A 13,530-nucleotide genomic window follows, 5' to 3' on the forward strand; every position below is an offset into this window, starting at 1 on the left:
GACTGTTGGACTGACAGTTGTAAGGACTGTAAAGCGAATTCCCCAAGACATTCAGGCCACTTGGTGTATTGGTGTATGTTGGACTGACAGTCGCAGGGGCTGAGTTAAGAGTTATGTTCTGGCTACTCTGCTATATATTTTCAAAGTCAACAAAGATTTTCTAAATATAATATTGTAGGCCTCTCATTTCCACTACAAGACATTAGATGGCATATGCACATTTTGAAATAAATTATTTGAACCAATGAGGAAGATCCCAATGCCCCAGGGCAATGATTGGGGACTCTGCCCTGTGTAGGATGCCGTCTTTCGGATGGGACGTTAAATGGGTGTCCTGACTCTCTGAGGTCATTAAAGATCCCATGGCACTTATCGTAAGAGTAGGGGTGTTAACCCCGGTGTCCTGGCTAAATTCCCAATCTGGCCCTCAAACCATTCACTGTCGCCTAATAATCCCCAGTTTACAATTGGCTCATTCATCCCCCTCCTCTCCCCTGTAACTATTCCCCAGGTCATTGCTGTAAATGAGAATGTGTTCTCAGTCAACTTACCTGGTAAAATAACGGAGATTTAAAAAAAAATATTATTATTATTATTATTATTTTAAATAAAGAAAGCTGCTGTAAAAGTAGCTGCTGTTCTAAAGCCAGCCGTACTGCTTCTTAACACAGCGTGCATCCAACCCGGAAGCCAGCCGCACCAATGTGTCGGAGGCTACACCGTGCACCTGGCAACCTTGGCTAGCGCGCACTGCGCCCGGCCCGCCACAGGAGTCGCTGGTGCGCGATGAGACAAGGAGATCCCTACCGACCAATCCCTCCCTAACCCGGACGACACGGACCTCCCGGTCGCAGCCGGTTACGACAGAGCCTGGGCGCGAACCCAGCGCCCTTAACCACTGCGCCACCCGGGAGGCCCATAATGCAACTGTTAATGATAATATTAATATCAATATTAATAATAATATTAATATTATAATAATCAACTTTAGAAAACACATTTAAATCCCATTGTTATTTAGTCCATTAGTATTGCATGATGTTCAGTATGCTTTTCAATTTGCATCGTACATAATTGCCTGTACATTGTATCGCAGTAAAAGGGGGTCCATTCTACTCAGGAGCACTTTTACTTTCCAAAAGGGCCAGAGTTGCTGTTCATTTTGCAGCCCTTAAAGTAACAGTCCAGCAAAAATCTCACTTTTAAAAAAAGTTAATCATCTGTTAACTCATACCCAAATAATGATGTTGACTCATCATGATAATTAGCGTTGAAAAAGGTAATCCATTGTTCTCTAATTCCCTAATTTCTGAATCACGCCTGTAATGTCAGTAGCTATAGTGAACTATGCATGCTTCAGAGGAAGGGGGAGGGGCAGGTAGCCTACACACACACACACACACACACATACACACGGGCAAATAATTTTTCTCTGCCAGGAGTACCCCTGAAGTACCCCCTCATGTACATTGTACTAGTAGGCCTATGGTCTCATGAGTCTTCTCAAGTACCTCCTGTGGATAGGCCAAGTACCCACAGGGGTCCTAGTACCCCTGGTTGGGAATCATTGACGTATAGCACCGCCCACCGGGTGAAATGGCTTGAAAAGAGTGGGCACATTCGAGCAGATTGACCAATGTTGATCACTGCCTTTCAATGTGTGTTGCATTATGGGTATAAAAATTGTCTGACTTGCGGCTACATTCCCTCAGGGGAATCACTGTTGAAACCGGAAGTAGTTTGATTGCCATCTTAAGTGGAGGTCCAATTCACAAATGTTGCCCTCTCGTTCCCTCGATTTAGTTCGAGGGAGCGAGTTAAGAACTTTGATCTCTTGTGGGGTTGATATGACCCACAATTCAATGCCAATTGTAGTCACTTGTCAAGCTCTGGTGACTCTGAAGTGTGAAATTTAATCAACACGGCTGCTTTTTCGGCATGTCAGACAAAATGATGATGCTAGCGTGCTAAAATATATATATTTACAAGTAGATGACATTGATTTTAGCATTGGCAAAGTGGCTTAGTCTCGTAGTGAAGAGCCTGTAAAATGTAGCTAGCTTCATGAACATATTTTTGGGAATTCTGAAATGTTATTGGAATAAATGACCAAACTGTAAAACTAGCTAGCCAGCTATGGGTAACTGTAGCTAGTTTCCTGACAGGAGTGCTAGCTAGCTACATTAGCTTGCTAAGTACATTAATAGCTTTAGGTTGGTTGTTTTTAGCTCAACTTCAAGATTTCTACCAAGAATGCTGCCTCTCCGATCATCACTCTCCCTCGCATGGGCAAGAGACATTTAAGGTACACTTGGATGTGACGATGTAAAACGTCATTCAAGGGCTGAGGGTTTAGGGCCGAGGGCTGTCTACTTTGAGTTTGGACTGCAGCCAATGTTGCCCGTATGACCTTTATAACAAGCATGTGATCAAAGGTCATGAACTTTCGACAGCAGTTGACTGGAAATTTCTGCAGTTGCTTCCACAACTGCAACTTGAAGTCTGAACCAAAGCATTGTGGGAGACAACCTTTTTATGTTTGTTTTTTTAAACGCAAAAGGCACTACAAGCTCATAAATGGTTGATTTCACCACCTATCATTGGTTATTATCAATGCATGTTTAGTGTTTTGGGTCTATGACTATTTAGAGCTTAAATACATATTTATCCTTACAATCTAAATACATTGGCCTACATATGCTGCAAATGTCTTACATAAATAAATACAATATCCAGTTTGCAACAACATAGCTAATGTATTTATCTAGATGTTACTGTAATGTTTTGTCACATGTTATAGCCTACACTTTGTCTTGTCTGTAAAATTGTTCCCCAAACAAATTCAAATTTGTTGATTGTTTATTTTATGTGAATAAAATGTAATACATATTGTAGGATATATGTGTTATTGTAGTGGATTTCTACACTGGGGATTTCTACACTTGCAATTTTGGAGAATTAATCTGTGTCTGGGGAACCGTCCCTTAATGAGCAAGTACCCCAGACACCAGTTGTGGAGTCAATACCAAGCGTTTTTGACTGCTTAGCATATTGCTTGGAATATTGTTTACCCAGTAACTTATGTGAACTGATGTACATGTATTGTCTAATACCTTTCTGCACAGTGAGTGTTTTGTCCTTCATATGATTGAATCAAATTCTGTTCTTTACATGCTTACTGACAAAAGCAACAACAGTTGAGAATTAAAGAAATACACTGCAGGCTGTAGTGATGCTGACATGCAATCAATTACCATACAGTAAGAATCTTTGTGGACTGCATTTAATCACATCTATTACAATTCCATGTTGCACAATCACAAATAATAATGAGGAAGGTACAAGGGCATGAAGTAATGGCAAACAACAGAGCATAGCCCATAGGCTGCAAAACACCTATATGTTCTCGTTCTAGTAGCCTATGTACTAACTACCAGGTTATATTTTGAGAAACCATCACAAAAATACAAAACAAGTCTCGTGAATGTTAGAAAGAGCTTGGACTGGTATTTAATTTCCTTATCATCAGGATATTAATTCCTTGGAACATGTTGATAATGTTCTGCTTTGTGTAGGAAAGGGGAATTTTCGATACCATCAACTTCATCGGCAATAACAAAGGCGAATGCCAATGTGTGCCATTTTCGTCTGTCCTAGAAACAGCAGAAGTTGTCCGACTTGCTATCGGGCAGATGTACCTCCCTCCACTTTACTCGTTGACTTCCGTCTACCGTCGGCTACTTTCGCCTTACCACTCAAACGTGTGTCCGTTATTTTGAAGGATTCCAAAAATCTTTGACCCAGACGTGCTTAGTTATTCTTTCCTGCTTCTCAAGGTCGTCACTAGATAACTCAGCCACTGTCATAAACCTCACCTTTTTCTACAATTTATATTTTTAAAACCGTAACTACACTGCTAACCTAATGCCCAACCCTAACCTTAAATTAAGATCAAAAAGTTCATTTTTGTTTTCATTAATTTTTACGGTATATCCAATGTTTACTTTGTAGCTGTGCTAGCTGATGGAATCTGCTTCACACAGCCGAATCAGGGACGGAAGAGGAAGCGAGACATCCCACTCCCTAAGCTTTTGTGCTGAACCCATTAAGTGTTTTCAGATGCCAAGCTTATGGCCATGTTGCATCAGTGTGTAGGAGGGAGATTCTGAGATGTGATGTGATGTGTGCATGTGATGTGATGTGAAGTGTGCAGTAGGGCATGGGACAAAGGAATGTGTAGTATTGGTGGGAAAAACGGTGTCAATTGTGGTGGTGTCCATGTTGCTGGGGATCAGAAGTGCCTGGTGCGAGAGAGTCAGGTTGAGGTTGCCAGGGTCAGAGTAGAACAGAAGGTGTCTTATGCTGAGAAAGCGAAGAGAGTAGAGGATGATGGATCAAGGGTGAGTAGTAGCCCTAGGCCAATACAGAGTGATAGGAATGTGTGCTTTAAGGTTGGCTTCTTAGCATTCATTGCCAACTGTACTGCAGTAATTGAATGTAAATCAGAGAAAATAGATGTTTTAGTGGCAGCTGCAGAGAAGTACTTAGGTGTATGGGGTTTTACTGCAGAAGGGTTACAAGGTGTGTTGAACGAAAGAGGCCTGTTCACCCAGGCAGTAGGTCTGGTGTAGAACCAGTTAAGGTCAAGGTAGTGAAATGGGGTGATATCTTGTTTTTTTGTAGTATTGGTATATACAGTAGGTGTAGGGTTAGTTGGTAGTGTATTATTTTTGTATCACAAAATGTAACGTGATCGACCATACACGACCGCACAGTAGGTGACCTCATGCGCAAACAAAATGTGCGAACGCCACATAATACCAAAGAAGAAGAACGTCATGACGTAAATTCAGAATCTGACAGAAAAACTCACAACAGTTTACTCAGTCCGGGTAATAGTCATAATCATCAAGACAAACTGGAAGAGACGGATGTATCTAAGAATATTACACAGCATGGACTTTATGTAAATATCGTTACAGCAAGATGTGAATTGACCCAGGAGAAAATACCGACTGAGACCAAAGACGACATGTTGGTTCGAAACATGAGAGATGGGACCCCTGTAAGTGAAAATAACGTTACCCACGTTTGGACATTCTTCAACAATATTTAGCTAGCTACTGTAGTTAGCTAGTAACGCGTTAGGTATGGCTATGCCGGAAGTGTCAATAACGTTATCTTGTCCATCTTGTTGTCCATCTTGTTGCTACCAGTCAGTCGAAGTTAGCATGTTATTAACTAGCTACTAGCTAGTACGTTAGCCTACTAGCTAACGTTAGCTATCTCTTCTGTTTTCGCTAGATAATATCTCTGCCATTTTGACAATCGTATTTTCACGAGGTTTTTGTGTCCATATAGCTACGTATTTTCACATGATTCGATACATACACGTTAGATAGCTTTTGTCGCTACATTTTGCGAACTCGTTAGCAATAAAGTTTGCTGTCCGTGCTCTTGAATTCCAATCTGATATGATTAGCTAGGCGAGGGTCGGGGTCATATGAACAGGGTACACATGACAGTAAGTGGCTATATCTACCACAATAACATACAGCTGGGTGCCCTAAAATGTCTTTATCCAACATAACATTGTAGTAAAGCAACATTTTTGGTCTGGAGCTATGCATGTAACGTTAGCGAACTAGCAAATCCCATTACTTGGCTTTATCATTTTTTTTAGACTGATAGGACAGCTGTAAATACAACATTTTTGGTTATGGAAAATATATTTCACTGGTGTTTAGGTGTTACAATGATATTCTACACTATATTTGCTTGTTTTGTCACATAAAAAAATAAATAGGCGAACAATTCGAACTTTAGCAACAAGGAAATGGCAACGCGATTTCTGCATAGTGCATTTTTAATTGATACAATCAAGATGTTTTGGGGCACTGGCCTACACATAATACCCCATAATGTCAAAGTGGGATGATCTTTTTCGAAAATGTTACAAATTAATAAAAAATTACATTGAATATCCCTTTGGGCATGGTAAAGTTAATAATTACACATTGGATGTTGTGTCAATATCAATACAACCAGTCACTACAAAGATACAGGCGTCCTTCCTAACGCAGTTTCCAGAGAGGACATGAAGCCAATGGTGACTTTAAAACAGTTAGAGTTTAATGGCTGTGATGGGAGAACACTGAGGATGGCTCAACAACACTGTAGTTACTCCACAATAGTGATTAACACCGGGATCCCGGGACCACTCTTCACATTTCCTGGAAAAATGTAATGACAAGACCTGGGAAATTACAAAATTGTCCCCCAATGTCACACTAATGCAATTCCAAAAAATACACAACATGCGCAGCAGCAGATTGGCCAAAAGTAAAATGGCACATTATCAAAACAGGTTGTTGCATCGAAGCCTTTAGACTAGCGTATTTCCTTCACGCGAAGATGCAATAATTTCAAAGCGCACGCATAATTGACACTGCCGGACTGCACACGAGAACCGAATGCAGTTTAGAGTTCTCATCAGAACTGAAAATTAGATCGTGGTCCGACCCATGCCCGGTGAGTTGAAGCCCGAGCCCCAGTCCGACATCACAGAAATTAACCCGAAAAAAGCTAGATTTCTAGAAGACAGCAGGCTATTTTGATTGTGTGTTAGAATAAAGTAGACTAATGCAATTGAAGATATGTATCAAATTCTTGCTTATACTGAAACTCCCAAAGTCATATCCAATCGTTAACTAATTTAAAGCAATAGTCGTGTGTGGTCACCTAGATTATAATTTCAGCACCATTTTGATTGGGACAGCACCATTGCATTGCTTTCAGACAAGCGTGGGGGACATATATAGATAAATCAATCCAAGTCAGTTTTTGTTTTCACTAAATCTCCGTTTGAATATTTGGTAACAGACTGGAGAAATGTTAGCTAAATTGAGTTGAGCGCTAATATTTGCTCATATATTAGTAGAGCAGAATCTTTTGCTAGCACATTATACAAGTCTGCTTGGTCTTAACTCGTGTAGTACCCTGTCCTACTCCTGACCAAAAGCCTTTGGTTAATTCATCTCTGGCTGGACAAGTGGAAGTGGTAGCTCATTTATTCGTTTACTCATCTATCTACTGATCAGAAACATTTAGCATAATGTAAATCAAGTGTATTATTTATCTATTGACTCATGTATTAGCCTTATATAGCCTTATAAAAGCCTACGCTGTTTTCCCACTGAATCCCGGTGAAAGAGTAGGCAAAAACACATCTGCCACGCCGATCCTTAACACTGGGTTCCCTCAGGGGTGTGTACTTTGTCCCCTCCTGTATTCCCTGTTCACCCATGACTGCGTGGCCTAACACTACTCCTACACCATCATTTAAGTTTGCTGACGACACAACCCTGATCACCGACAGCGATGAGACGGCCCATAGGGAGGAGGTCAGAGAACTGGCAGTGTGGTGCCAGGACAACAACCATTCCCTCAATGTGAGCAAGACAAAGGAGCTGATCGTGGACTACAGGAAAAGGTGTGCTGAACAGGCCCCCATTAACAACGACGGGGCTGTAGTGGAGCGGGTCGAGAGTTTCAAGTTCCTTGGTGTCCACATCACCAGCCAACTATCATGGTCCAAACATGTCAAGACCGTTGTGAAGAGGGCACGACAAAACCTTTTCCCCCTCAGGAGACTGAGAAAAGATTTGGCATGGGTCCCCAGAGCCTCAATAGGTTCTATTGCTGCTCCATCGAGAGCATCCTGACCGATTGCATCACCGCCTGGTGATGGTAACTGTCCGGCATCTGACCATAAGGGGCTACAAGGGTAGTGTGATCGGCCCAGTTACATCACTGTGGCCAAGCTTCCTGCCATCCAGGACCTACTATATAATAGGGGGTGTCAGAGGAAAGCCCATAAAATTGTCAGACTCCAGTCACCCAAGTTATACTGTTTTCTCTGCTACCGCACGGCAAGCTGTACCAGAGCGCCAAGTCTAGGACTAAAAGGTTCCTCAACAGCTTCTATCCCCAAGCCATTAGACTGCTGAATAGTTCATAAAACTGCCACCGGACAATTTATATTGACTCCCCCTTTTTGTATACTGCTGCTACTCGCTGTTTGTTTGTTACCTGTGCATAGTCACTTCACCCCCACCTACATATACAGATTACCTCAACTAGCCTGTACCCCCGCACACTGACTCGGTACCGGTGCCCCCTGTATATGTGTTACTTTTTATTATAACTTTTTATTTTAGCCTACTTAGTAAATATTTTCTTCTTCTTGTTCTGCACTGTTGGTTAAGGGCTTGTAAGTAAGCATTTCACGGTAAAGTCTACACTTGTTGTATTCGGCGAATGTGTCAAATAAAGTTTGATTTGATTTTGAAACCCAGAATCGCATGAAAATTCCTAACTTTATTTTGTAATCCATAGTTTGCATTATCAAAGCACGTCTCACCTAGTCATGTCAAAATACCGTTATAACATTTACCCCGCTGTCTCTTGTTGCAGCCCATATGAGAGCTTCGGTAGAGAATGTGTGATCAACAGACTGAATGAGAGTAGGTATGGATAGTTTGTTTACAGAGTTGGTCCCTGTTAAGATACCTTGATATTTAAACTATTTCCTCTCTTCATCTCCCTGTTTTATTCATGAGCTGATCTGTTTAATCAACAACTCAATTTAGCCAAATAGGGGATATTCTGTCATTTGTTGGGAGGTTATCTAGCAAGCTTAGCAACGTTAGTAATTTGACGTTTGTTTGACTGTCGTTACAAAATGTGTATGATTCAAAAACGCTATAGCCTACTTTGGGTGCATCCTGAGCACACTCTGTGGAGATAGCCTAGGCCTACTGCTTAATTGCGCTGAATTAATTGAGGAACATGATAACACTTGGAATTTATGAACCGCCTGTTTCACAATTGTCGATCAAAGTTACTCTATCATTAGTAAATATCAGTTTCACTTGCTGTGAAATCTTAACATAGTGGTGTAGCCGGCAACGTGTCGTGCCGGCAATGTGTCGCACCGACAATGTAATTTTTGGAAATCCCTGTCATAGTGACTGTATCTTGGTTTTAAACACTTTTAAATGGGCACTTCCAATTTTTGCTGTATTTCCCGGGACACTAACCTAACTGACAGAGTGAAAAGAAGGAAGCCTGTACAGAATAAAAATATGCCAAAACATGCATCCTGTTTGCAGCTAAATGGCTCTAAATTAATACAGCAAAAAATGTGGCAAAGCAATTTAACTATTTGTTCTGAATTCAAAGTGTTACTTTTGGGGTAAATCCAATACAGTACGTTACTGACTACCACTCCACATATTTTCAAGCATTGTGGTGGCTGCAGCATGTTATGGGTATGGTTGTAATCGATAAGAACTGAGTTTTTCAAGACAAAAAAATAATGAGAATAGAGCTAAGCACAGGCAAAATCCTAGAGGAAAACTTTGGAGTCTGCTTTCCACCAGACACTGGGAGATGAATTCACCTTTTAGCAGGACAATAACCTAAAACACAAGGCCAAATATACACTGGAGTTGTGCATTCGGAAAGTATTCAGACCCCTTCTCCTTTTACACATGTTATGCCTTATTTTAAAATTGCTTAAATACACATTTCCCCTATTAAATCTACTCACAATACCCCATAATGAAAAAGAAAAAATAGGTTTTTAGAAATTTTTGCAAATGTATAAAAAAAAAATGAAACAGAAATACCTTATTTACGTAGGTATTCAGACCTTTTGCTATGAGCCTCGAAATTATGCCCAGGTGCAACCTGTTTCCATTGATCATCCTTCATGTTTCCACAACTTGATTGGAGTCCTGGGGTAAATTCAATTGATTGGATATGGTCCCACAGTTGGCAATTCAAAGGAATTGTCTGTAGAGCTCAGAGACAGGATTGTGTCGAAGCACAGATCTGGGGAAGGGTACCAAAAAATGTCTGCAGCATTGAAGGTTCCCAAGAACACAGTGGCCTCCATCATTCTTAAATGGAAGAAGTTTAGAACCACCAAGACTCTTCTTAGAGCTGGCCACCCGGCCAAACTGAGCAATCAGGGGGAGAAGGGCCTTGGTCAGGCAGGTGGCCAAGAAACCCGATGGTCACTAACAGAGCTCCAGAATTCCTTGTCTGAAGGAAACCTGGCACCATACCTACGGTAAAGCGTGGTGGCAGCATCATGCTGTGGGGATGTTTTTCAGCAGCAGAGACTGGGAGACTAGTCAGGATCGAAGAAAAGATGAACGGTGCAAAATACAGAAAGATTCTTGATGAAAACCTGCTCAGGACCTCATACTGGGGTTGAAGGTTCACCTTCCAACAGGACAATGACCTTAAGCACACAGCCAAGACAACGCATGAATGTCCTTGAATGGCCCAGACAGAGCCCGGACATGAACCCGATCCAACATCTCTGGAGTGACCTGAAAATAGCTGTGCAGCGACACTCTCCATCCAACTTGAGTCTGCAGAGAAGAACGGAAGAAACTCCCCAAATACAGATGTGCCAAGCTTGTAGTGCCATACCGACAAAGAATTGATGCTGTAATCGCTGCCAAAGATGCTTCAACAAAGTACTGAGTAAAGGGAATGAATACTTATGTAAATGTTTTTATTTGCAATAAATTTGCAAACATTTCTCTGTTTTTGCTTCGTCATTATGGGATATTGTGAATGGACCAGGGGAGGACCTTCCTCAGTGAATTTCATAAAAATTCTGAAACATTTTTAGATAACGATGCTAAATATATTCACGTCACCAAATAATTTATTAAAACACACTGTTTTGCAATGGAGGTCTACAGTAGCCTTAACAGCACTCTGTAGGGTAACACCATGTTGTAGCCAGAGGACAGATAGTTTCCATCCTCATACATTGACTTCAATAAAAAACCTAGCAGGCTCGTTGTTCTCATCCACTTCCATTCGGGCTGGGCGATACTGTATATCGGATTAATTTGATTTAATTCAAATTAGTTTTTGAGTGATATTACAAATGTCTGTAGGTTTTGTTGTTCTTTTTTATGAGCGCTTACGTCCACTTGCTCTAATGTTGTATTTTTGGTCTCGTCTCCTTCACTCACTGGGGCGACAGGTAGTCTAGTGGTTAGAGCATTGGACTAGTAACCGAAAGGTTGCAAGATCGACTCCCCGAGCTGACAAGGTAAAAATCTGTCGTTTTGCTCCTGAACAAGGCAGTTAACCCACTGTTCCTAGGCTGTCATTGAAAATAAGACTTTGTTCTTAACTGACTTGCCTAGTTAAATTAAGATAAAATAAAACTCCTGTGCTGTGTGTACCTTCCCATTTACATCAGAGATCTGTATATAATGACGAAAGGCACATCTCCGCCCTAACAATGGGAGTCGTTGTCTCAAATGCGGGAAGGCAGGCGTCAAGCTTAGGTACAAAATAAGCCCACACTCTAAGCCTCTTCCCCTGCCTCTCACACCAAAGTTGAGAGTTCACATCTTCCTCTTTCACCAGGGTTGCCATGTTCACGTTTTTCCTGACAAATTGGGATACGTTCAAAATGTATTGGTTGCAGGTTTTTGGGCTACTTCTAAGTTGCACTGCGGCCGCCATTTGTGTGTGTGTGTGTTGAGAGAGCATGCAGCTTAGTTCACTATTGGCTGAGTCATGTGAGTGAGAGGAGACAAAGCAGCACACATGCTCGGCAACTTTTTACCAGTTGTAGGTAGACTATTTAACTTGTCATTATGCGCAAGTGGAAACTTGAAATGGAAGTTATGGAACTCCCTCGCTTGCTTCTGTTATGGGGAAAAGTCCTCAATAAATATATTTTCATCTGTTGGCCATCAAGTAGCCTACCTGGAGCTGACAAACATATTGAATAAATAGCCTATAACTTCAGTGTATTCTAGTTGTAGCCTTGTGTTATGCAATTATTAATGGCCACATTTAGTTAATCAAATTGGAAGTTATCAAAGCTGTATCGCAATTGCCAGTCAGTGGTTAGAATCCATTAGATTGATGGTAACAGACAGTCAGTCAGATTTAGGCCCCAGGTAAAAAAAAAAAAAAGAAGAAAAAAAGATAATAATAATAATAATAATAATAATAAACACTGGCTGTTGACAAGCATATTCCATTCATAAACATATTATTAATATTTAATTCAGTGATTTGAAATTATGACCCCATTCTCAGTAGCCTATTCCAGCAGGCTATTGGGAAACACAAGCACTTCTTATCTTGAAATCGCCAAACTATTCATGTTCAAATAAATTAGTCTGTAACTTTGAACTAAGCAAGCTGCTAAATCGTTCAGATGACATCTTGCCTACGTTTGGCCTACATCTTCAGTCTATAGTAGCCTATCTAAGCAAACCATGGCAAAGTTTAAGTACAATCGTAAACCCAGATTTTAGTTGGTAGCCTATGCCTATTGAAATGACAGGTCAGTCTCGCAAATGGGCCATTTATAACTGTTTGTAGTCTTAATAGCTGGCACATAATAATGGCACAATGGCCAGAAATTAGCCTAACATTTTTTAAAAAATGTAGTTCATCAAAGTGTTTCTTGCTCAGAGATTGAGATCCTCTGTCCATCTTTTATCACTCAAACTCCCCTGTCAGATTTATCTATAGTTATGCTCATGCGCAAAAGGGATTTACTTATAATTATAAACCGGGTTCGAGCCCTGAATGCTGTTTGGTTGGCATATCAGACCATATACCATGGGAATGACACAATTACTTTTACGTTGGTAACCAGTTTATAATAGCAATAAGGCACCCTGCGGTATATGGCCAATATACAGTACCGTGGCTAACGGCTCTATCCAGTCGGCTTGTTTGTGCCTTATTGCTTAATCATAGCAGTCAAACAAATTCAATCGAAATCCATTGATGGAAAATTCTGGCGATGTTAAGTGCAAATTATTTTCTCTTGCGACAATCAACTTAGCTTATTAAGTCAAGTCATAATTTGCAAGGCCACTTGATTTCAACATCTGAACGAAGTGGAAAGGCTAACATGCTTTTCAAGCAGTTGGAGACACACAGAAGGGTGTGTTTAACAATTCAACTGTTCAACCTTGTTAGCTAGCTAATAGATCCAAATAGGCTGAACTTGAAATATAAAGATTAGCTGGCTAATTACTAGCAGGTGGGTTTGACAGATTTTTGATGAGACCTGTGTTCATTTTTAATAGCCTAATGCATGTTACAAGAAGTTTGTCATTTTTAGTGAATGTGCATTATGCATGGTTCTAGTTACATTAACAAAATATTTGAATTTTCGTGGATAGACTTGAAAGCCAGATCAGTGATTTCTTTTTTTTTTTTTTTGCCCCAAAAAAGCAGGTTAAACTATTTTAAGAAAATAATTAAATTATTAGTGGGTCTTATGGTTGTGGAAGGCTTATATTTAGCCTAGTTATAACTTCACAAGCCCTGAATTCATTGGATTATTGCTGACTGTTTGAAATGCAATGTATTTGACCTTTAATTGTAGAACAGCACTTATTTAGAGAACATAAAAACCATCAAGATACAGTGCCTTGCGAAAGTATTCGGCCCCCTTGA

General features: G+C 40.6%; 1 protein-coding gene across 1 annotated transcript in view; it reads left to right on the top strand.

Moving 5' to 3' along the window:
- The first annotated feature begins 4,790 nt into the window (after window positions 1-4,790).
- The window catches only part of LOC110526125 (hippocampus abundant transcript 1 protein), a 28,872-nt gene continuing 20,132 nt past the window's right edge, over window positions 4,791-13,530 (top strand). The window contains exon 1 of the mRNA XM_036980400.1: window positions 4,791-5,065. Within this exon, the coding sequence (XP_036836295.1) occupies window positions 5,033-5,065 (33 nt within the window). The 5' untranslated portion in view covers window positions 4,791-5,032. The remainder of the gene's footprint in view (window positions 5,066-13,530) is intronic.

Source organism: Oncorhynchus mykiss, chromosome 6 (assembly GCF_013265735.2).
Source record: "Oncorhynchus mykiss isolate Arlee chromosome 6, USDA_OmykA_1.1, whole genome shotgun sequence".
Classification (NCBI taxonomy): domain Eukaryota; kingdom Metazoa; phylum Chordata; class Actinopteri; order Salmoniformes; family Salmonidae; genus Oncorhynchus; species Oncorhynchus mykiss.